The 25684-nt window shown below is 43.8% G+C and overlaps 1 protein-coding gene across 1 annotated transcript; it reads right to left on the reverse strand.

The window, feature by feature from the left end:
• CCND1 (cyclin D1) lies at positions 1–25082 on the reverse strand. Its single transcript, XM_082270797.1, has 5 exons — positions 24828–25082; positions 21395–21610; positions 19916–20075; positions 3651–3799; positions 1–284 (listed from the first exon to the last, which is right to left on the reverse strand). The coding sequence occupies exons 1-5, from the start codon at positions 25017–25019 to the stop codon at positions 126–128; spliced, it is 876 nt and encodes a 291-aa protein (XP_082126923.1). The 5' UTR covers positions 25020–25082; the 3' UTR covers positions 1–125.
• Positions 25083–25684: the final 602 nt, after the last annotated feature.

The following is a 25684-nucleotide window of genomic DNA, read 5'->3' on the forward strand; positions in this document are numbered from 1 at the left end:
TAGTCCTCATAATGGAGGGGTCTGTGGGAGATATCCACTCTGCACAACTTTTTCCACACCCCAGGCTCCGTAGAAAAGAAAAAGCCACCTAACGAGTGTCTCTATTGGATCAGCTTAATCCACCATCAGATGTTCACATCTCTGACGTCGGTTGGGGTGCAGGAAAGGTCCGTTTCCTCAACCCCGGACTTTGTGTCTGAGGTGATATTGATCTGTTGGGATGCTTGACGCAAACTTGACTCCAGGAGTAACTCTATCTGTTCCTGGCAGGCCCGCAAACAGTCCTAGGATGAGAAAGAGAAAAGGAGACCGGTTAGCAGAGTTTTGATATTTGTTGCAACGTTATGTCACCTGCCTAATACAACCCCTAACCTTGGATACAATATCTGTCCAATGTTCTACCATACCCCCAGAGGCCACAGTAAAGCCGGTAGCGTGTCGGATAATGCCTCCCATCGGATAGTGCATCCGACGGACTGACGTCACTGCAGCTGACTGCTCCGATCAGCTTCGCACGGAGCTTTGGGCGCGCATGTGCAGATCGCGTCGATTCTTCCCGCAGCCTTCCGTCGAAGAGTGCATCCGACAGACTGCGCATGAGTCAACCCCAGCTAATGACGTCAACCCAGCTGAGTGGAGCAGTCGGCTGGATTGACGTCATTTACCGCGCATGCACAGTCCGTCGGATGCACTATCCGACAAGACATCGGCCTTAGACGGATCAAATCTTTGCCGGTTCAAAGGGGCAGCCACGCAGCCTTCCATCAAGAGTGCATCCGACGGACTGCGCATGCGTCAACCCCAGCTGAGCGGAGCAGTCAGCTGGAGTGATGTCATTTACCGTGCATGCACAGTCCGTCGGATGCACTATTCGACAAGACATCGGCTATAGACGGATCAAATCTTTGCCGGTTCAAAGGGGCAGCCCCGCAGCCTTCCATCAAGAGTGCATCCTACGGACTGCGCATGCGTCAACCCCAGCTGAGCGGAGCAGTCAGCTGGAGTGATGTCATTTACCGTGCATGCACAGTCCGTCGGATGCACTATCCGACAAGACATCGGCCATAGACGGATCAAATCTTTGCCGGTTCAAAGGGGACCGGCTGAGATTTGAACCACGATTGGCCACAACCAGCCTGTTAGATTTTACATGCGATTATTGCTAGTGACTATTATAGCTGCCTAGCAGCAATCACTGTGTTCTCCTGGTAGGGATGCCCCCCGTGTCAGGAGAAGAGTTTCCTTGGTTGCAGAAGAGAAAAATCGCTCCATCTATGGCCGAATTTAGAAGTTCTTTAGCTGTCATGCACAATTGCACCAGATTTTGAGTGCTCCAGGTTTTAGTAAATCTCCTATGGGTTAGGGCTTCTCTGCGACTTGAGAATATTTTTAGCCTGAAAAATTAAAACCAATGCATCCACCATGTCAGGGGAGGACTGGCTTAACTGAGGGCATCTTGAAACAACAAGAAGTTATGTTGTCTCTTGAAGCAGCCTTAAGCCCCATACACACCACGAGTAGAAATTTGGCTGGGAAATTTCGTCCGACGACCAATCTGCCGATTTTCGGCTTGTTAGTATGGTGCTTCCGACAACAGACTCCGACTTTTCGGCCGAAAAAAATCCTGGTGTGCAGGCTATAAAATTTTTGTCGACCGTCAAAACACGTCCGATTGCCGTCTCATTAGTACAGATTTCGATAGGGAAAAATCTTATGAGCAACACTAGGCATGCTCAGAGAAGAAAGAACGCATAGAAAGCAATCCAACACATGACATCACTTCTGAAGTAGAATTCTGTCGTGCGGGAAAATTCGTGTGCAGTCCAGAGCACATTCCAACCAACAGACACCACTCTGGACAAAAGACTGACGACCGGTCGGCGGAAATTAGTTGCGTGTGTACGAGGCTTTAATATATTTGACAACCTTTCCTCTAGTACAGCTGACCACAATCCTCAGTCGGTTTTGTGATGGACCATCTCAGCAGTCAAAAACAAGTGGTCCATAAATTGCACAAGTCAAACAGTGATACAGTTTTCCACCCATTAAGAGAGTTTTAATCAGGATGCAACTGAAAATTTGTTGGGCATGAGTCCCAAGTATCATGCGTCTCATTCTTTGTTGATTTCCCCAAACATCTGCATTGTACACTGGAATTTTTTTTTTTTTTTAAAAACAAAAAAAATATTATACTTACCTGCTCTGTGTAATGGATTCGCACAAAGCAGCACAGATCCCTCTTGTTGTGTCCCCCACGGGCGTTCCAGGCTCCCGCAGAGTGCCCACCACAGCAAACAGCTTGTTATGGAGGCACTGGTCCAGGCTCACTCCCAAGCTGGCTGTGTGTTCATAGACACACAGAGCGCGGCTCGGTTCCTCCCCGCTGGCTGTGATTGAGCCAATGGGTTCCACTGCTGTCTGAGCCTATAAAGGAGGGAGAAAGTCTCTGCTCGTGTGTACATGACTGGATCGGGATTGGTCTCAGGTAAGGAGGATAAAGGTGGGCTTGTCGGCAGGGAAGGGTGCCGCACTCAGGTTTTCTACCCTAAACGCAGAGAATGCATTAAGGTAAAAAAAAAAAAACCCTTCAGCCTTTAGAATCACTAATTTTAACAAAAGGCTACTGAAAGCCCTCTATAAATGACCCTAAATGATATTTACCTGAGAGTTAATGAGAAGGAATGGATACGTGCCTAATGTGGAAAAACTACGGGAGTTCTCAGAAAGAACTGTTTTTCAGCGTATGTACTTACTGATCAGACAATAGGTGTTAATGAAATTTTTCCCCCCCCCCCCCCGTTTGGCTGACTCACCGGTCAAGGAACATCTGCTAGTTAGGTTGCTGAGTAGGAGTAATTTAGGGTTAAATCCTTTGAAATAACTAGAACTCTTGAGAATTAGGAAGAATGCTTATTTTGCGTGCAGAGATTTTTAGCTGGTTTTGGGGGAGCTGTGGATTGGCTACAACACTGTACCTCCTTAAAAGGCAACATTGGCAGTCATGTGGGTTCTGCATACAACAATGGTGAGATGGATCACCGTTTGCCCTGTCGGTGCTCTACTACAATAGGCAGCTCCTCTCTGTGAAGCATCTGGGCAACTTTACACACCCTAAGGGCTCTTTCACACGGAGCGGACCGCATTGCGATCCACTCCGGTGCTTTTTTTTTTTCCACGGAGCGGATAACACTTGTGTCATCCGCTCCGTATGTCCGCATATCATCCCATCCGTTTGCGGATGATATACGGACATAATGTATATCTATGGAGATTGCGGATGTCAGCGGATGACACCGCTGACATGCGATTTTGCTTCCTTTACGTTTTTTCAACTGAACAAAAATAGGGTTCTGTTCCGTTCCAAAAAACGGAACAGAACTGAAAGGAAGAAAATCGGATGTCAGCGGATGGTATTCCGCTGACATCCGCAATCCCATAGACATGCATTATGTCCGTATATCACCCGCAAAAAAAAAATAGGATGATTTGCGGACATACGGAGCGCCCGTGTGAAAGGGCCCTTAAGTATTCAGAACAGTACTACATTTTAGGATGCTACATGGTTATTATTCGTGCAATAAAGGTTTCTGTAGTTCTTTAATGTACGCGAATAACTGGTGATATATTTAGCTGACATAACATCTACATACCGGGTCACATGTGATGATTTGTGATAAGAAGACTGTAAGGCACTGAGAGGAGAAGATACTGTCTGTGTTCCCCAAATTGAGACCCTGTATGGCTGCTGCTACGCTTCCAGCTGCGATCATAGAAGGAGGGTGCGATATGAACTTTACATCTGCAAAAAAAAAAAAAGAATGCAAAAGTTTAGAATATTGCAGATAACAATGACAGTCCAATTCCAGCTCAACATTTGAGTAAAGGTGGAACAATGGATACAATAAATAGTTGCTTCTCTAACCAAAGCGAATGATCTAACCAACACCCACTGATTGTGTCACTGCCTATATTTAGGCAAGTCTAGTCTGGATTGGCAGCACCCAGTAAAAAACAGGTTTATTGAAACCTGAACTGAAAATACATAGAATGCCAAGACCAGCCGCCTACTCAATAAATATTGGCTGGTTGACCATCATGGAGGCAGAACAAGGCTAGTATACAGATCAGGAGTTTGGTCTTCACTCTGACTTTTAAAAGCAGAGACTGCCAGGCATCTAGCAATGGCAGCCCCCAGATTTTGCACCATAGAGGCTTCCATTATAGAAAGGTTGCCTGATTTGGTGGAGACTTGTGTCAAGCATTAAACCCTATAACCAATTTTTGTAAGAGGAAATGGCAAGAACCGTCCAGGTAGATTTTTAAGGATTGTCCAGATTAATCATTTGTTCACCGTTTTTTTTTTTTTTTTACACAAGAAAAAGTCAGAGTCATATTAATAAAGGGGGGGGGGATAAAAAGGGGTGCCCATATCCCATTCACCAATCTGCCCTTCACCCTTTAAACTTGACTAGGAATACTTGGATCTTGAGGATATCAAACATGTCTGATATTGCCTGAAGCATAATTGAAGTTGGCAAAATAATAGACCCACAACTGAAATTGCAGCAGGTCAACATGACCATATTTTAATGCGATGAAGCAATACAGACAGCCGAAAGACCTAGCTGCAACCTAATTTACATGGCAATGGTTTCTCTTAGGATCGTATGCCATTTACTTATAGAGGGGGGGACTACATAGGAGTAGTCAATATATTGGATTATTCATTTGCTGGCTGAAAGTCGAAGAGCTTACACTGATAGTTTCAGGTCATATAGCTGGCCTACATGTGGTCTGCATATTCTCCCTGTGCTTGTATACATTTCCTTCGGGTACTCTGGTTTCTTCTCATACTCTAAGGGCTCATGCACACTGCAGCTCAAAGAAGCGGCCTCTACAGGCTTTTGCGCTCTTATTTTTTCTGCCTGGAAACTCCCCTCCATGTTAGCTAATGTGTCCATGCACACTGGTTTTTTCAGGTGGTTTCAGGTATATGCTTCTACAGGCAGAAAAATAAAAAACCCCAACAAACTCGCATTTTTGGAGTGGAGCTAGTGCCCCAAAGAAGCTCAAACACGCAAAAACGTTTGTTCCGGCTTTTTGTTTATACAGTGGTTAAGAAAATACTATCTAGAAAGGTTTGTGAAAAAAAAAAAAAAAAAGGAAAGCTCAATAAAAACACAAAAAAGCACAAGCTTCTTCAAGCTGAAAAAAGCTCAAATGCCTGTAAAAGCAGCTTTTGAGCTGCAGTGTGCATGAGTTCTAAAAACCTGCTGGCAGGTTATTTGCCTCCTGTCCAACATTGACCCTAGTCTGATAATTCTACTGAGCCAGCCCAAGATGGCTACCATCTGCCCCAACACCAGATAAAAAAATGCTTTGAGACACCAGGAATAAAAAAGGGTGAATATATATATATAAAAAAAACAACTTGATTTAAAGAGGTTGTAAACCCACTTTAAAGACTTGCCTATAGGTAAGCCTATATTAGGGCGTACCTATAGGTGCTATAAATATCTCCTAAACATGCACCATTTAGGTGATATTTACAGTGTATGCAGCCGATGACGTCATCGGCGCATGTGCTCTGATCCCCCCCCATGCCGTTCCTTCAGAGCCCTGTGCTGTCAACGGCAGCTCCCACCCATCGCACGGGAGTGATGTAATCGCGCAAGTGGCCAATCAGATGGCCGGAGGACGCGAACCAGGACAACCGAACATGTCGACCGTCCTGTCACTGAGTGGGCAGCACTGCGGGGGGCTTCGTTTTTAGGTAAGTACTTCATAATGAGCTAGCTAATACTAGCTCATTATGCCTTTGTCTTTACAGGTTATTTTCAGAGGGTTTACTTCCTCTTTAAATAAAAAAAATAAATAATTTTATATGCAAGTGGGACTTGAAACACTTAAAAATAAAAAGTTTGTATTTTTTATTGCTCGCAAAAATTGTAGTTTGATGAAAAAAAAAAAAAAAAAAAAAAAGGACAGCATTCATAGTTGTGATCTCAAGGCTAATCATGAGCTGTACTGAAAAATCCCTTTTTTCTTTAGAAAAATGAGAATGTGTGAATGTGGTGCCGTTTTACCATATTGATGTCGCAGGAATGTAGTCAGATAAAAGCACCATATGCTGAAGTCACGAGGATCCATAGTCTGGTACCATCCAGACAACTGGAAAGCGCCCACCCTTCCCTTCGCCGTGCCCCCTGCACTGGGCACAGTAAAAGTCAGAACACTTTCATGTAACACAATCAAGTCACTTTGGCTTCTTTGCACAAAAGAATTTGCTCTGTGCAGCTTTTCAAAGTGACCTGCCAATGCTCTTTCGCCGCTCCCAGGCATATTACAGCCACGGCTTCCAGGATTAAGGGGCTCGATTGTCTCCGGGGGGGTTCCCGAAGTGACAGCGAGCAGTTAGTAATAAATATCCTAAGGCTTTCACAATCCGGCGCTCGCCTATTCTAACTGAGATCACACCTACGAGACCCTTTTGTAAAGTGTCGAGCTGCCAGTCACTGGCGCCCATCCATCACGACAACAGAGGCTCAATGAAATGCGCCAGAGTCAGGCGGCACTCGGCTACATTCTGATGTGACACAATGGTGCCAGGACACCGGGACCTCGTCCAAGCTGCATTGCTGTAGGTCTATACAAAACCGGTCTCGTGTTTCTTGGAGAGGACGGACTGCCCATTCAGTATCCGCGTCATTCTCTCAAGAATAATCCACTTTTTTTTTTTTTTTTTTTAAAGCCCCTTTACTCTTCGTTTTAGGAACTGCAGCTCATCAGTGAAAAAAAAAAAAAAAAAAAAAGGGTTGCTACATTTTTTTTGGCAGTTATCTATAAAAATCTCATAGCTGTAGTTCGGTGGTAATAATAATAATAATAATAATAATAATAATAATAATAATAAATTTAAAAAAAAAAAAAAAAAAAAAAAAAAAAAAACACACCACCCCTTGCATTCCGAATGCCTGACCTGGAACGATGCAGAAAAGCACTCCTCAGTGACTCAAAACAATGAAGCCACCAGTTCCACCATAAGGCCCCATTCACGCAGGTGGACCGTTTGTTTTTCATCCATCCTTTGATGGATATAAAAATAGACAGCAATGCATGTCTATGGAGAAACGGATGATCACCCATTTACATTCTAACACCCAGGCAAACAGCCTTTTCAGGAGACACCAGCAATGGCAGCCAACATTCACTCACCCCAGGTTTCCTAACCACAATCCCAGCATGCCCTGGAGAACTTGGAAGTTGGCCACAGCCACCATTAATTAAATAAATCCTTTATTCACAGCTGAATAGTGAGCAGAACATCGGTGGCCAGAACCCTCACCATAAAAAAAATAATTCAACATGTCCACATCCTTCACTTTTATCTCACCCGCCCCTAGGTCCTACCACGATCCTTGTCCTTTTACTTGGCTGACAATGCTGCACATAAGGAAAGAGGTCCAGTCCATTTTTTGTAATCCATCAGAAAATTCATTCAAGAGTCTTCTTGCCAATAAATCCTACAAAACCCAATCAAATCTGCTCCAACTTGTCACACGGTTTGAAACCATCAGCGATTTGCTTATCCTCATTGAGCTAGCTGCTAACTTGGATGGATAAAATCCATTCCTTTTTTCTTCAGTGATGCCACTTGCCTATGTGAGCCCATCCTTGCACCCCTTCACAAAGATTATGGATATCAATGGTGAAGGCAGCTCAAACCAATTTGCTTATTACAAAACATGTGGCTCAGATTAAACACATCAGCGGTATGCCATAGCCCACAACAACCAATCACAAGTCACGTGCTTTGAGGAGGAGTGAAATCTAGCTGCCGATTCACTACTATTATTATAATTATTAAGGATTTCTATAGCACCAGCAGTTACTATGGCTTAAGCGGGCCATAGACTGTTAAAATCTTGGCTAGTTCAGCAGGAACTGGCCGAGATTCGAACCATGTATGGGCAGGCTGAATGTACCCAACTTAGTTCCATAGTAGGTGAGGTTGAATAAAGACAATAGTCCATCCAGTTCAACCTGTGTCGGTGTGTGTGGCTGTAATCATCTCACATAGCCCTTAATGTTCTGATCCTTGAGATGTATGTCTAAGAGTCTTTTGAAAGCCACCATACTACCCGCAGAAACCACCTCTTGTGGTAGAGAATTCCACAATCTTGTAGCCCTAACAGTAAAGAACCCCCCTCGTTGCCTGAAGTTAAAACGCTTCTCCTCCAGTTGCATTGTATGCCCTCTAGTCCTCATGCAATCCTTCCGACTGAATAGCTTTTTTTCTATGCTGAGATCACCATTGAGATATTTATAAATTGCTATCATGTCCCCTCTCAGTCATCTCTTCTCCAGGGAGAATAAATCAAGCGATTGCAGACGCTCTTCATAATTAAGGTCTTCCAATCCCCTAATTAGTTTTGTTGCCCTTCTCTGGACCTTCTCCAGCTCCAACACATCCCTCCTGAGGACCGGCGACCAGAACTGGACAGAATACTCCAGATGTGGTCGGACCAGAGTTTTATAAAGTGTAGGGATTAGTTTTATCTCTGGAAAACATCCCTTTCTTTATGCATGCTAATATTCTGCCGGCTTTGGCAGCTGCCGCTTGACATTGCATCAATCAACTTGGGGACAATCAGCTTGTCGGATTTTCATGCGATTATTGCCAAGTCTAGCAGCTAGCAATAGTCACTGTGTTCTCCCAGGGGGGATGACTTTCCCCACTGGTGAGAATACAATGGCTTTGCGGAGGGAATTCCCCATCAACACTGACTGTGTTGATGGGGGAATCAAGGAATTAAGTTATTTTGGGTTGCAGGAAAGAAAAAACACTCCGTCTATGGCTGGCCTTACTTCACGTGACTGCTTATTAAATGAAGTTGGCACCAGTTTATTCCATAAATTAGTACCAACAAGGATGCTGATGATGAAGTGCTCAAATCTATAGCAACCAATCAGAAAATCACTTCTGACTTTACATTTGTCACTTTGCCTGGCTAAAGTGGTAGGCTGCCTTGGTAGATCTTTCTTCCCACTGCTGATCCTTACTTTCACCATGCTTCTCTGTCCTTCCATTGCCCTGCTAGAGTCCTTAGACATAATCAGAATGGAGGATAACATATGACCTTCTCGCCACATTGACCTAAGCAGCCAATCACCAGGCTCAAGCACTGTCACATAGATGTGGGAAGAAGGTCATTAGCCCTGTGTAAGCTCCGACATACCTAGAAAAGAAGCTTACACAGCTCTGGGCTCCTCTACAGAAGGGAAACTATGGAATCCATAAATGTCGCCCTCAGTGCGAAAAGCAACAAATCACTTTAATTCAACTAATCACAGTAAACACATTTGGATGCCATTGGCTACAGCACACCAACTTTCCTTTCTTGAAAACGCCTGGCAGTGTTTTATTCCTTGACCTCCTACTAGATTTGGAAAAAGTAGGTACACCCCCCCCCCCCCCCCATTCCACAGAATTTGCAAATTACACAGCACAAGGGCACTCTGAGCTCCTTTTACTGGGACAGGATGGGACAATGCAGCATAAAGAGCCGTCCCCTGCAGCACTGTTTGCAGAGTCATTTCCTAAGTTTGCTTTAGGAACCTGCTCTGAAGAATGGACTGTTGACACAAAGCTCTGGCAGTTTCTTCCGTGTTAGGCGCTGTCTGCCCATTTGCTGTTCCTTTAAGTTCTTTGAAGCATCAAAATGAAGTATTGCTGGCTTCCTTAATCATGGGCACTTTAAAAATTGTAACATGGGCATTGATGGCATCTCTTGAGCTGCTAAATCATAGCTCAGTGCACTCCTGTGTGATCAGTGCCTTCTAGCTATTCCTGTATTGACTATTAATGCCCTAAAACGATTTTATTTATGCTTTCTAGAGACAAAACTAGTTTGCTGTACAGGCATACCCCACTTTTAAGTACACAATGGGACCAGAGCATGTATGTAAAACGAAAATGTACTTAAAGTAAAGCAATACCTTTTTTCACTTCTCAATGCATGTAAATACACTAGCTCCATAGGAAATCTTGGTCAGCTTGATATGGCATTGCTCCCAAACCATGTGACAAGGACACCAAGCTTGGGGAGCATGTTAAGGGGATTCAGGACTATGACATAGTAGATTACCTAGGCAAGCTGGCCAGCCACAAACATGATATGTTGTAGTTCTGGGTCCCCTCTCAGTGCTCCCCAAGTTTGGTATCCCTGTCACTTATGGTTTGGGAGCAGTGCCATGTCAAGCTGACCAAGATTTCCTATAGACGCCAATGTTAAAAACCAGGAGTAGTGTCATGCCAAGCTGAACAAGCTGTGTCCTTACTCGCGAGTGTACTTAAAGTGAGTGTACTTAAAGCGGGGTATGCCTGTATATATTCCGGAAACATCAATTGTTATCGGTACGAACTATAATATAGGGCCAAAAGGGACAGCTAGAAAACCATAGGAGACATTCTATGCCAAAACCATGGTCAAAAATTTACAACCGGCCCACCCTTTGGGGCTATAAACAGCCTTCGTTCTTCTGGGCAAATTTTCCATAAGAATTTTGGAGAGTGTGGAAACGTATGCTCATTAGCCAAAAAGCAGGTCAGGTATGGATGATGGGTGAGAAGACCAATTTTTTAAATTGCATTCCCAATTCATTCCAAGGATATTTAGTTGGTTTAAGTTCTACCAGGCAACTCCAGGCAACATATGCACTTTGGAAAAATTGATGGCACAAGTATTTGTTTTTTTGGCTATAGTGATATCTATACATTGTAGCACATTTGATTATATAGAACTTTGTATTTGATATATATGGTATTTATTTGGAAAATTTTAGTTATATTTAAATATATACACTTGGAAAGCTTCTTTACCAGCCATAACCCAGAAGCGCAGTACTTCTACACCCCTCTTTATCCCATTTATACTGTTCAGGTACCAGTTCAGTACTTGCAGCACCCATCAAATAATTTTATTTGAATTGATTATACCCTGATTAATCACCACACAATTTATTTAACTCCAGAAAACACCTTAGGGCTCTTTCACACGGAGCGGACCGTATTGCGATCCGCTCCGGCACTTTTTTTTTTTTCCATGGACACGGATGACACTTGTGTCGTCATCCGGTCCGCATATCATCCCATCCGTTTGCGGATGATATACGGACATAATGTATGTCTATGGGCATTGTGGATGTCAGCGGATGACACCGCTGACATCCGATTTTGCGTCCGTTCCGTTTTTTTAAAAATAGGGTTTTGTTCCAAAAAACGAAACAGAACTGAAAGGACGAAAATTGGATGTCAACGGATTGTCATCCGCTGACATCCGCAATCCCATAGACATTCATTATGTCCGTATATCATCCGCAAACGGATGGGGTGATTTATGGACATACGGAACGTCCGTGTGAAAGAGCCCTTAGGCCCCTTTTCACACGGGTGGACCGATAGGGTCTGCCTATCAAGTGTTTTTAGGCGGACCTGATGGGACCATGTATTGCCCTCAATGGGAGCAGTGGGTGTTAACGGACATGTGTTTGTTGACCCCCGTTGACATTCGATCCAATCCAGTCTGCTGAAAACAAAACAGATGGGGATCTGTTCCCCATCTATCTAGTTCAGGGATGGCAAACTTCGGCACCCCAGATGTTTTGGAACTACATTTCCCATGATGCTCAACTACACTGCAGAGTGCCTGAGCATTATGGGAAACGTAGTTCCAAAACATCTGGGGTGCCAAGGTTCGCCATCACTGATCTAGTGGATTGGTTTGGGTGTAAATGGACAGGCGGCCTGTTTCTCTGCATAAGCAGAACAGACAAGGACAAGCCATCCACCTGCTCAGTGGGGGATCAGCAGAAAAAGATTCCCCATTGAGCAAGCAGACTTCTGGCAGAGAAAAAGACCCTAAGGCTCCATTCACACCTGGGTGTTTTTGAGCGTTTTTCAGTTCCAAGAACGCTAAAAAAAAAAACGTTCCAAAACGCCCAACAAGTAAAACCCCATTCATTTAAATGGCCCCTGTTCACATCTGAGCGTTTTGCAAAATGCCTGTAGCTGAAAAAAGTACATAAGCTTCTTTTTGGGCTGATTACCAGCGTTTTTGATAGATGTCAATGCCTGCCTCCAAAAACGCCTGAAAAAAAAAAAAAACCCCTGAAAATCGCGGTAAAAAAACGTGCGAAAACGCTACGCTCAAGTGTAAATGCAGCCTAAAGCAGATCTTTGCTGCATCTTGAGCACCACAAACCAAAAAACACTATTTAATTCACAATTCAAAGCAAACCCCCAGCAATCCATGTCTCTATGCTTTATTTTGACTATCACTTTGAAAAGCACCCCCCTAGCATTTCTGGCCATCTTGGGCAAGGGCAAATTATTCATGTAGCATTTACTTCCTGGAATCCATCTGCCCCTAGCTCAAGCGTGCATGATGAGTGTGCTTAGCCGAGAAAACCCCTCCTTTCCTCCTGAAGGCTCCTGGGATGTATACTATAATCTTCCTAGGCAAGAAAACCGAACTAAAGAAATGTATAAAAAAAAAAATAAAATATGAACACAAGTAAAAAAGGCCACAAACCCTTAATCCTTACTAATGCTAACAGCAATAATCAATCAATGTTGATTGGGAGAGTGACGTTCCAATTTAAACCACATCTCTATAGAGTTGCACAGAGGTACAGGAAAGAGCCTTCCCCCCAGATTGTTGCTAGAAGGCTGAATGTGCATAATGGTCTAAAATGTCATTGTGAATGTTCACATATAGTGCATGCCTTTGAAAAGGTCTAATTCATCCAAACCATGCCATTAGCTGATCTAAATTTAAAAAAAAAAAAAAAAATGTAAAATTATTTATTATTTAAAATTAAATACATTAGATCATTTATAAAAAAAAAAAAAAAAAAAGTTTCAGCAATGCGACAATGCAAAAAACTTTGAAAAACAGAAAACATTGGCTGCTTTTATATTAAAGTCTACTGAGATTAGGTCAAAATAAGACAAAAAAAAAAAAAAGGGGGGGGGGCAAGTATTATTAATAGGGTCTCCTTGAGCCGTCTACAGCCCATAACTGCCCCAGACAGGGAGCACGTCCGAGCTGTTTTGTTACATTCAGCAAGGAATAATCTGTGGCAGAGGCCACTAATTTCAGCATATTAATCAAGGGGGCCTCTGGCTCTGCAGTTGGAGTGTGTCAGTATTGTCAGACTCCATTGCTTCATCTTGCGCTATTGAACGCTCTGGAACAAGAGAGGAGCTCTGAGATGAATTGAACCTGACACGGGCACAAAAGAGAAGGGGCCTACACACATCCCCGGCAGCCTATCTGAGACTTCATCCAAAAAGAATAAACAAGCTCGGCGTTGATAAAAAGAATGGAGTGCCAGCCACCATGAAGGGACACAAAGCAGCACCCAGGCTGTGCAACGCCAAGGTGGGGAAGAAGAGGGGAGGGGAGGATTCCAATTTTTTGTGAACACCCCCCTAACCACCCACCCCTCCTGTAAAAAGGAGCCGTTCAGTCCATCTGAGTGCAGAGGCAATGAATGAGAATCTTTTCATGCAGCCAAATCAAACTTAAAGACATCAATCACTGCAGGGAGACACAACAGGCAGCGACTAGCCACCTAACTCATGGCAATTGTACTCGCTGCCCGCTACTCAATCGTGCTTCCCGCGTTTATGTTTGGACAGCATGAACGGCACGATCGACCACAGCCTTTATTACAAGCATTAAAAAGGAAAGGTTATAGGTTCTATATTTTAGTGGCACATACCTGAAGGAGAAAATAAAAACCCACTGATATCCTCGTATTCTACTGGGTGGATTCTTAAACTGGAAATCCCTACCAAGTGTCACAAGATTCCAACCCCTAAACCAGGGATCTTCAAACTACAGCCCTCCAGTTGTTCAGGAACTACAATTCCCATCATGCCTAGCCATGTCTGTGAATGTCAGAGTTTTACAATGCCTCATGGGAGATTTAGTTCTGCAACAGCTGGAGGGCCGTAGTTTGAGGATCCCTGCCCTAAACAGATAATTCCAAGACACCACTTCCAATGTAAACTCAACTCATCCACCCTGCAAACTGAAGCTAGGTTTTCCTTCTAGCAAACGGGCCTAAGAAGACAACTGGTGGCTAACCTTTGTCTACTGCGGACAATGGAAGCACATGTCCTAGGGATTTTAGAAATGCCCCATGGCTTCCAATTGTATAGAGAACCTACAATAAAAAACTTGGGAAATTCAGTACCATATGCAGAATCCTGCCAAATACATAAAAACACGTGCCCTGTAAAACATGGTGGAAAACAAATACATACATTTTTATTTTTTTTTCCAAAAGAATTGTCCAAGCAAGCATTGATAGAATGCCAATTCATAACGGGAAACGGGCACCTACTGACAGTATTATGTTCTTTTCATTAAAAAAGAAAAAAAAGTATTTCTCCAAGAGAAGTAAACTCTAATCATCCCAAACCGAAAGTGGGCCATTGCCTTAAGATAACCTTTTTTTTTCCTTCTTTAACTGATATGGAATTATTATGCATGCAGGTCCAATGTTCTCCTCGCCCACACAGCAGACAAGATCTGACCTGCTGATATAAAACTTGTTCCACTCAGTCTGGCTTCTTCCAGCAAAAAAAGTACACAATTCTCTGTGTCACGACACAATAGGGGGTTAATTTACTAAAGGAAAAAAGGTATAGACTGTGCACTTTGCAAGTGCAGTTGCTCCAGAGCTTAGTAAAATGAGGAGAAGCTCTGCTGACTTCCATCATCCAATCATGTGCAAGCAAAAATGCTGTTTTTTTTCCCCCCTACATGTGATTGGGTATTCTTTGCAAAGTGAGGCTTCATCTCATTTACTAAGCTCTGGAATGACTTACTTGCAAAATGTATAGTCTAGTTTGCCTTTAGTAACTCAACCCCATAGTGTTTGCACCCCAGTGAAAAAGTAAAAAAAATACCCAACGAAACACTCAAGTGAAATGTTCCAACAACAGAAACGTCCAACGTCCTTATATGCCCACACAAAGCAATCAAGCAAGGCGACATCTCCTTCCACAAAGATTAGAATTATGGCATTTATCATCATGTATGAGGGCAAGTGAAGTAAAAGTGGTCTACAAGTACAATGAGGGTTGTCCAATACGTAGGAGATCCATGGAAATTCTTTGAACATGATCTCGGAGAACCAATATAGTTTTGGTATACTTCCTTGGGAATGGCAAAGGTAAGCTACTGAAGAAGTTAAAAACACAAATATTCCAAATAGGCTATGCATAACTCATCCAGTTTTCCATAAGTACAATAAAAAGGGTTGCCAAATATGTAGAACATACATAGAATGTCTTTGAACACCATCTACGTCAGGCTCTCTCAACCTTTTCAACACAGAGGAACACCTGAAATAAATTTTCTGGTCTCAGGGAACCCCTGATAAAAATTCCTTTATCTACAACCCATGATATAATATTAGGGTGATGGTCAGTGGGAAGAATGCTCTCTATACTTGTGGTCATTGAGAACAATTAGGCTCCATTCACACTACCGCGACTTGTCAGTCGCGGTCCATTGACTGGTACAGGACCCGTTCTAATTGGAGCGACACAAGTCACTCAGACTTAGAAAAAGGGTCCTGTACTACTTCGGGGCGACCTGGAGGCGACTTGCATTGACTTCCATTATGTGAAGTCCGTGCAAGTCGCGGTGCACGGGACTTCACAGGTCACCCCCGAAGTCGTGCCGCTTCAGTGTGAATGCGGTCTTACACCCTTACACAGCTAAAAAGATCAATGGGGTCAGTGGGAACTTAAACAATGGGCAGTTTCTGCCTCTCGGATAAGAAACCCCCAACAACCTCTGGAGGAACCCTGGTTGAGAAACCCTGATCTGGGGGTAACCAATATTTCAATTGTTTCTGTATACATTCCCATAGAGGTGGTGGCACCAACACCTGAGCTATCCAAGAATTTAAAAAAAACACATGGCACGTCTGGTGAAGTGCTAGCAGCTAGACCAGTGATAGCGAACCTTGGCACCCCAGATGTTTTGGAATTGCATTTCCCATGATGCAGAGTGCATGAGCATTATGGAAAATGTAGTTCCAAAACATCTGGGGTGCCAAGGTTTGCCATCACGGAGCTAGACCATACTGCCAGGCTTACTGTTCAGGAGGAACTGGTCTTCAGAAACCAAGCCCAAGTTTAGTGAAATTTCTACTGCGAAGGATAGAATTCATGCAATCCACTTTTCTGCTTTGATTGATGGCCAACCCTGATCCTGCACAGCATACTGAGGACGCATGAGGAATCACAAGTTCCAAAAAGACCAACATTTTTTTGGCATCTGCAGCCCACAAGCTTACCAAACCTGTATAGTAAAGAGCTACAGAAGAAATCAAATTCCATATAAATTCAAGAAGAATCTGGACTATTTTTTTTTTTTTTTTAGGATCACCATAGTATTGGCAGAACGCAGGGACAGGTTGCTCAAGAGAAACCCCTTGTTCTAAGTGATTACCTTGAAAAACAGTTTTTATATTATACCAATACAATGAATGATGAAGTTGTTCAATTACAGTCATCCGCAGCATTTAGAAGTAACCGGGGGGGTCAGTTTTAGAAAAGCTGGCTGGTTTTTGTGCTCATGCATTTTGCTCCTAAGCAAGGCCTGTTGCTCTTACAACATTAAACATCTATAAAGGTCTATTGTACAGCACACGTCGCTAGGAACTGCAGGTAAGTACAGGGAAAAAATACAAGGTATGCACCTTAGCTTTAAAACAACAGCGACACAGATCAAAGTACCGGGAATCTCAACAAGCATGCAACCTTTGAACTGCTCCACATTCAGCAGGTTCACCGGTCAGAACAACACAAAAACAGGTCACACGGCTGGCCGAGGCGAGGCAGGGTAACCGCACATCCCACAAAGCTCCAGGGCATGCAGAGCAATGTAAGCCTGCAGCACTCGCAGGGTTAACAGAAGCATCGGGAAAAAAAATAAAAAATCTCATCTCAATTGCACATCATTGGATACATCAAATCCCATTAGACTGATTGGAACCGACATGCATTTTGGCACCCAGTGTCTCACAGCGCCAAAACATGTTTTGTTACATTCCAAGGCGGATAATTTGTGACCTGTTTGTCACTAGACGGGAATTGTATTCTGTGCTGCACAGCATATAAATCATTAACAAGTCAATTAACAGGGGGATAAATATTTTATAATCTAGATGGGGCACCTGCTTATGGCACTGCTCAGTAGGGACAGATATATGGATTATATATGATCAGTAAGGCTTGGTGTAGGTGAGATATCGCACACAGAATAGGTTTCAGTGTGTGTCAAGGCTGATGGCAAATTTTATTTTTCTTCCTGAGTTTAAAGTTGCTTAAAAAGGAGAACTAAGGACAAAGCTCTTTTGGCTATACTTATTTTGTAGGTTGCAGGAGTGCACTTCAGATTCAGCCAACAGTGGGCTAAAGTCTGCTCTGCAGGGATCCCGACAATACGGTCAGGATTCCCCCAGACACTTAATTGACAGCTGGCTCAGCCTCTTAAAAACACCACTGGGAGCCTGAGACAGCCGCTCCGCAGCCTGACGCTCCAGTGAGCACTGGAGGGGCAGAGCAGAGAGCGGCGAGCGACAGTCACCGCTCTGTGCTCAGAGCAGACCCAAAAACTGAGTGATCAGCTGTCCTTGATCGCTCAGTTCAGAGTTGGCAGGGGACAGCTGCAGCATCCGACCAATGCTGCTTCTATATAGGCAAGTATGAAGGTTTATTTATTTTTTTTTTATAAACCAGCACTTCTCCTTTAGTCCCCATTCACACTAGCGCGACTTGTCAGGCGACTTGGTCACCTGACATGTCGCGGTGGGTCGCCTGCCATAGATTAGCACAGGACCTGTTCTAATAGGAGAGACACAAGTCGCTCCGACTTAGAAAAAGGGTCCTGTACTACTTTGGGGCAACCTGCATTGACTTCAATGATATGAAGTCCGTGCATGTCGCGCTGAGGTCGCGGTGCACAGGTCGCCCCAGTGTGAACGGGGTCTTAACGTTGAACTTATGTAGTTAACTTCAGCAACTGTATCACAAGCTTTATTTATAGATACGAACAGTTCCCCAGAAGCTAATGGTATCTTATTTGAAACATGCAACCCACAAGGAAAAGTTATCATCTGAAAGTCCAAAGCATATTATCTGTATTGTTACATAATAAAAGTACCGGGAAGTAACTTGTAAATAACACCGTGCCCCTCTTGCAAGCCCCCCTTTTTAATGCTTGCATCAAAGGCTCTACCTATTAGATTAATGTGCGGTTTCCCCAGCCACAGCCTTCCCCCTAACCGTGCCTCCAGCATAAGGCACAAAGCGTTAGCTGTGCAGCCAGCAGGGATGTCAGCGGAAGACGTCAGCAGTGGGTGTCGGTTTCACCACCGGCGCTGGGAAAGTGTGACTGCACAGAGGCACAGGCGCTGACCATTAGCACACAATGACATGCTTGGCTGAGCTGACAACTCTGTGACTGGGGGGGGGGGGGGGGGGCGAGAGTTACAACAGGGCTTGTTTATCCAGAACACAATGTGTGGCATCCCTGCTGGTAAACAAAAGCGCCACAATGCCATCCTGATGCCAATTACATCCAATTAAATAAAGCAGCGTAGACCACCTAAAACGAAAGACCTGCCGTTTATGCACTTACAGAGTCAATGAAGATCTGATTCAGTATATTCTTGTACTCATTCAATTCTTATGCTTAGGAATATCTGGTCTGGGCCTGAGTTATGTGGGAGCATGCCAAGTGTTGATGCAATTATATATTATTTTGTTTAAGGATTCTGCAGACAGGGAGCCCAGTTCCTTATGACATAGCAGACCCATCCACGTGAGTTCTGCAAAGACCTGGTTCAAATTTTAGTTGACCAATGACCACAGTTTTGCACACTGCAGTGCTAGCTTGCCTTTGGGCAAATGGGGTTGATTTCCCTAAAACTGAAGAGTGCAAAATTTGGTGCGGTGATGTATGGCAGCCAGATTCTAACTTCAGCTTGTTCAATAAAGCTTTGACAAAAAAAAAAAAAAAAAAACCCTGGAAGCTGGTTGGTTTCTATGCAAAGCCACACTAGATTTTGCACTCTCCAATTTTAGTAAATCAACCTCTTACGGGTTATTTGCTAAAGCCGAAAAGTGCAAAATCTGGTGCAGCTCTACAAAGAAACCAATCAGCTTCCAGGTTCTATTGCCAAAGCTTATTTGAACAAGTTGAGGTTAGAAGCTGACAACTCTGACGGGGGGGGGGGGGGGGGGGGGTGAGCGTTACAACATGGCTTCTTTATCCAGAACACAATGTGTGGCATCCATGCACAGGTGCACCAGATTTTGCACTCTCCAGTTTTAGTAAATCTGCTCCACAATGTCCTATGGAAGACCGAGGCATCTTAGTGAATAGTTCTTAGGGCAGCAGGCCCGTCGCTAACCCACCTGACAACACAGCATTATCAACAGGCAGTGCACCCCCAAGTAAAAGGAGCCCTCTTGGGGCAAATCCAGCTTTGCCACAAAAATTAAGTAACCTCCCGAAACCATTTTATTCTGTATGATCTATATTTCACCTTAACTATGACCTTGGTACCGCAAAGAGCATGCTGGGGATGAAACAAAAAATATTTTTTTTTTTTCTCAAGCTTAAAATCTGCACCATGGCATAGATAAACTTACCTTTTCCAGGACATTTTTTTTAACCCCCAAAAAAGCCAGTAATCCACATTGTAACATGAGTGGGGGGTTAAATGTGCCATTGGGCGCTTTACAGTAAGAGTGGTTATAGAAGGGTGGGCACCAGCGACAGGGGGGCATTTTCCAGAACAAGCCTTATAACACCCGTACCTGTAGCGCAGAGAGCCACAAAAGTCTGGGCGTGTTTGCGGATGATTTGCTTGGTGTCCTCGGTCAGTGACATTTTGTTAAGAAAATGTTCAATAAAGTCGTGAGGGGTGACAGAAGCCATGTCCCATTTCAGCTTATTCAGGATTACCAGCTCCATTAACTGTGGGGGAGAAAGAGAAAGAAAAAGAGAAAAAAGAAGAAGGGTGGGGGGAACAAATGGTCAGAATTGGCTACAGTCACTGGACATATCGCGTGTCAGCAAAATGTTAATTATCTACAAAGCAGAAGAAAAATGGGCAATACATGCATGCTGATAACAATATCAGGATAAATGACAAAGATGTCCCCAGGACCTATTCTGCCTAAATTCTCATACTCCAGCTGAGAAGATTAGAAGCACCATCAGCCCCTCTGGCAGCTAGCCAAATGAATAGAAAAAAAAAAAAGTACCTATTAAGTTGAATCCGATACAATAAGGCTGGACATAAAGGCTGGACATACTTTATACAATTTTCCTTTAGATTTACCAAAACTGCATAATATGAGGTCAAACCTGAACACTTTCGATCTGTATGCAATCAGGCAGACCCTTGCACTATATAGTTGAAGGTAAATCTAAAGGAAATTGAATAAGAACATTGTATAAAGTATGGCCAGCCTTAATGTATCAGATGAAACTTAACGGGTAACTACCTTTTTTCCTACTCATATGGTCAGCACTTGGCTAGCTGCCAGAGGGGCTGATGGTGCCGGAAGGATTTATTCAGCTCACTTTTGTGTCAGTTATTAATTCACATATCAGCTAAAATCCCCAAACCCAGAGGTAATTAGCATTTCACATACAAGGAAAATCTATTAAAAATGATTCCCCATGTTCCTCGTTAGTTGAGGGTCATGCATTTCAAATATACAACCCAGTTTGCATAATGATCAATTAATGATGTCTATGTGGCTCTCTATCCAACCCTCAAGTCCCGATTAGAACTATAACAGGCACCATTAAACAGCAAGCAGCTGTTATTCAACTACAAGTTTCAGCCACCCCTGAAAGTCAATGACCGGCGTGCAGCTCTACAACATCTGGAAGCCTACCGACTCCCAGCAGTAGCGGTTAGTTCCCATGCAGTGTGTTCCCCCGTCTCACCACTAGGGGGAGCCAGATACAAAGTGAATGCCCCTGCATGTGTTAGCAGCATGCTGTATAAATGTTACATTGTTCAGAATTTCAGAGGAACCGGCATGTAGCTTCCCCCCCCCCCATAAAAAAAAAAAAACGCGTGTGCAAGAAGCATTGTGACACGCTGCAAATACCTGCAGCACAATTTACAGGAGGTCACATGGGGCTTTTTTTTTTTATCTCCAACTCGAGACTGATCATAAAACAGACACCAAATGCATCAATGTGCAGGGAGGAGGGGCTGATAAACAGATGTGCAGGCCTGCGATTGAATCCATTATGTACAGTAAACAGGAAATTACCAGTAATTCCTCTGGTCTGATGGAATTATCTGTGTAAATACAAAGTTTCTCTGCAGTTAAAGGGATGGTCTCCTTCATTTTGGAAGCCAAAAACATGCACGTCGCCCCAAGGAGTTGCAGCCTGCTCTTCTTCAGCGGCTCCACGGACAGAAATCGATCCAGATAGTTCATGGCAAGGGGGAACACTTCCTCTTCGCACTTCTGTTCCTCGCAGACCTTTGGGAGAAGAAAAAAGCACAAGTTACCAAACGGGTTCCAGAGAAACAAAAAAAGGACTAATAATAGCTGGCAATCAGCAACAGGAAGGGATTGTCAGAGCAAAAAGAATATGTGAGCAATGAGAAACATCTACATATGGCTGCCAACCAAGAGAGCCGGGGGCTGTGCGATCCAAGGGTGGCCTGAGACTGAGCTAAGGGGTCATTGCTGGGGCTTTTAGTGCCACGGCAGCTGAAAAGGCTGGCTACAGATCAATGGGGTGCTTTCCATGCTTGGGAGTATGTAAATCATGGCTATGGAGAATGAGATAGTATATAGTCGTACAAAATGTGGTGAGAGGGGCCAAAGGATTGGAAACCCCTCCAATTAAAAGTGTGTTTTTTTATTTATATATTTTTTTTAAACACAAAAAAAAAAAAATTTTTTTTTAAATACAGTATATATATTAAAAACAAAATAAAGTGATTTTTAAATATATATAAAAAAAATATTTTTTTTTAAATTTTGTTTTTGTGTAAAAAAAAAAAAAAAAAGTTAATTATATATATTAAAAACCAAATAAAAAAGTGATTTTTTAAATATATATTTAAAAAAATATATTTTTTTTAATTTTGTTTTTTGTGTAAAAAAAAAGTTTAATATATAATATATTAAAAACCAAATAAAAAAAGTGATTTTTTAAATATATTTTTTTTTAATTTTGTTTTTTGTGTAAAAAAAAAAAGTTTTTAATATATTAAAAACAAAATAAAAGTGATTTTTTTTTTAAATGATTTTTTTTTAAATTTTGTTTTAAAAAAAAAAAAAAAAAACAAACAACCACATCCCTTAGCCTGGGCTTAATGTATATGGTGCAAAAAAAAAAAAAAAAAAAAAAAAAATATATAATATCTAGGATCCCCAAACCAAATAATACACATACAATTGCACAAATGTAGAAATCTCTATAAGAGATGGGCAATGTCTAACTTGGGTGCACAGAGATACTTTTTTTTTTTCTTTTGGCCTATTGTGCAGATTTGAGAACCTGTTGAGCCACGTTTACTGTGTCCAAGCATAGACTGTCCCAAAATCCAGGAACCCCCAAATACTGAGATCCCCAAACACCATCCTTGTGTGTGCAAGCATAGGCTGTCCTCAAATATTGGGACCCCCCCTAAGAGGAATATCCAAAAAAAAAAAAAAAAATAAACTTAAGTGTGTGTACAAGTGTAGAATGTCCCTCAAATACCATCTTAGGTATGCAAGCATAGGTTGTCATCACCCCTCCAATACCTGGATCCCCAAATACAGCATGTGTGCACAAGTGTAGGCTGTCCCCAAATGCTAAGGTCCCCAAATATTGAAATACTGCCCCCCCCCCCAAATACCATCTTATGTATGCAAGTATAGGCTGTCCCCAAATACAGTGCTGTATGCAAGTGTAGCGTGTCCAGACTGGCACACCTGGCATAGGAAGAAAATGAGCAATGCTTATCAGGAGGATCCACAGATAATAGATGGACTCCTTTATCCAGCAATCTTATGCAGAATATTCCCCCCCCCCCCCCCGGTCTTTCTGCAATAGCATGTAATATATATATATATATATAACACTATTAGAGATGTATATTGATCACCTATATTGAGATCTGTATGTGATCCATGCACTGTATATACAGTATAGGATATAGATAATATAGATATAATAAAGCATGGCATTGCAGAGTTGGGATCTCTATGTTCCTCTATGGGGGGGGGCAGACAATCCAGAGTGCGGATCTCCCATTCTTCTCCATGCCAGGTGGTCCGGTGCAGTGATCTGGGGGGTCCTGGTGTTGGACGCTCTATTCTTCCACACATAAAGAGCCAGGACTTGGAGTTTTCTCTGGTTTATATTTCTTTGGGATGGGGCAACTTTGAGGGTCTCAGTATTTTGGGGGTAGGGGTGCAGTATTTGGTTATTAAGTTTATTGAGAGGGGTGCTGTGTTTCAGGTTTTCAGTATTTGGGGAAGGGGTGCAATATGTTGGGTCTCAGAATTTTGGAGGGGGGGGGGGTCTCATTTCAGGAAGATGCAGTATTTGAGGGGGGCTCATTTCAATGGGTGCAGTATTTGGGGGTCTCAGTATTGCAGGAGGGTGCAATATTTGGGGGGGGGACCTCCGTATTCCAGGGGGTGCAATTTTTCAGTGGGTGCCGTATTTGGGGGGGGGGGGGGGATCTCAGTATTCCAAGGGGGGGAGGGTGCAGTATTTGGGGTCTCAGTATTCCAGGGGGTGCAGTATTGGAGGGGGTCTCAGTATTCCAGGGGATGCAGTATTTGCGGGGGGGGGGGGTCTCAGTATTTTAGGGGTGCACAATTTGGGGGTCTCATTATTCCAGGGGGTGCAGTATTTAGGAGGGGAGTCTCAGTATTTCAGGGGGTCAGTCGTATTTGCACAGTGTGATCTCCCCCATTGTATACATGTGTATGGACCCCCCCATAGCTATGCTGGGGAGTCCATGTGGTGGAGAGGAAGGGGGTGCAGTATTTTGGGGGGGGGGGTCTCAGTATTCCAGAGGGTGCAGTATTTTGGGGTTCAGTCCACATTTGCACACACAGTGTGATCTCCCCCAATATATACATGTGTATGGACCCCCCCATGGCTATACTGGGAAGTCCATGTGGTGGAGGTGGGGGGGTGCAGTATTTTTTTTTGGGGGGGGGGGGGTCTCAGTATTCCAAAGGGTGCAGTATTGGGGAAAGGGTGCAGTATTTGGGGGGGGGTCTCAGTATTCCAGAGGGTGCAGTATTTTGGGGGAGGGGGTGCAGTATTTTGGGGGGGGGGTCTCAGATTTCCAGAGGGTGCAATATTTTTTTTTTGGGGGGGGGTCTCAGTATTCCAGAGGGTGCAGTATTTGGGGGAGGGGTTCTCAGTATTCCAGGGGGTGCAGTATTTGGGGGAGGGGTGCAGTATTTCTTTTGGGGGGGTCTCAGATTTCCAGAGGGTGCAGTATTTGGGGGAGGGGTGCAGTATTTTGGGGTGCAGTATTTTTTTGGGGGGGTCAGTATTCCAGGGGGTGCAGTATATGGGGGAGGGGTGCAGAATTTTGGGGTTCAGTCCACATTTGCACACACAGTGTGATCTCCCCCCCATATATACATGTGTATGGACCCCCCCCATAACTATGCTGGGGAGTCCATGTGGTTGTGTGTGGGGGGGGGGGGGGGGGGGGCGTCCATTGTCACGCACCTCCAGCATCCATGTGGCCACGATCTTCCTCATGTAGGGGAGGATCTCCCTCTGCACACACTTGAAGTAGTTGGCGGACGGACAGGCGGTCTCCTCGGCTTTCAGCATGGTCCGGAGGACTCGGTCAGTGAGGAGGTTCCGGTCCAGGTGAGCCCTCCGGATGGTGTCCACCTCACAGCATAGCAGTTCCATGGCCGTGCGATCCCCGCAGAGGAGCCCGGCGGTGTCCCCGGAGCCGGGAGAGCAGAGAGGAGGAGAGGAATAGCAGGAGGAGGAGAGGAGAGGAGCGGAGAGATGTTCTGTGCGGAGATGAAAGAAGAATGAGAGAGAAAGAGAAGCCGGGCCCGGGAGAGGCTTAAACACAATCCGACACCGCCCATTACTCCTCCTCCGCCCCGCCCACACAGCCTGCCCAGGGGAGGAGAGAAAGAGAAAATGAAAGAGACATAAGGAGAGAGAGAGAGAGACAGAAAGAAAAAAAAAGAGAGAGAAAGATAGAGAGACACAGAGTAAGAGCAAAAGAGAGAGAGACACAGACACACACACAGAGAAAGAGAGAGAGAGAGGGGGAAAGCTAGAGAAAGAAAGAGAGAGAGAGAAAGGGAGAGAGAGAGAGAAAGGGGAAAAAAAAAGAGAAAGATAGAGAGACACAGAAAGAGACAGGGGGGGGGGGGGGGGCGAAGAAAAAAAGAGATACAGTGAAAGAGCAAAAGAGAGAGAGACACACACAGAGAAAGAGAGAGAGGGGGGAAGCTAGAGAAAGAGAGAAAGAAAGAAAGAAAGGGGGGCAGAGAGAGAGACAGACACAGCGAGAGAGAGGGAAAGAGAGACAGAGAGATAGGTAGAAATAAAAAGAG

This window comes from Pelophylax lessonae, assembly GCF_965119305.1.
Source record: "Pelophylax lessonae genome assembly, chromosome: 10".
In the NCBI taxonomy this organism is placed as follows: domain Eukaryota; kingdom Metazoa; phylum Chordata; class Amphibia; order Anura; family Ranidae; genus Pelophylax; species Pelophylax lessonae.

Bases quoted from the DNA above. Each gene is read 5' to 3' on its own strand.
- CCND1 (XM_082270797.1), bottom strand. From the start codon at position 25,019: ATGGAACTGCTATGCTGTGAGGTGGACACCATCCGGAGGGCTCACCTG. The intron at 21,611-24,827 runs GTGCGTGACAAT...CTTCTCCCAAAG, and splicing joins TGGCCACATGGATGCTGGAG to GTCTGCGAGGAACAGAAGTG. The intron at 3,800-19,915 runs GTACGGGTGTTA...TTTTTTTTGCAG, and splicing joins TGTGGCTCTCTGCGCTACAG to ATGTAAAGTTCATATCGCAC.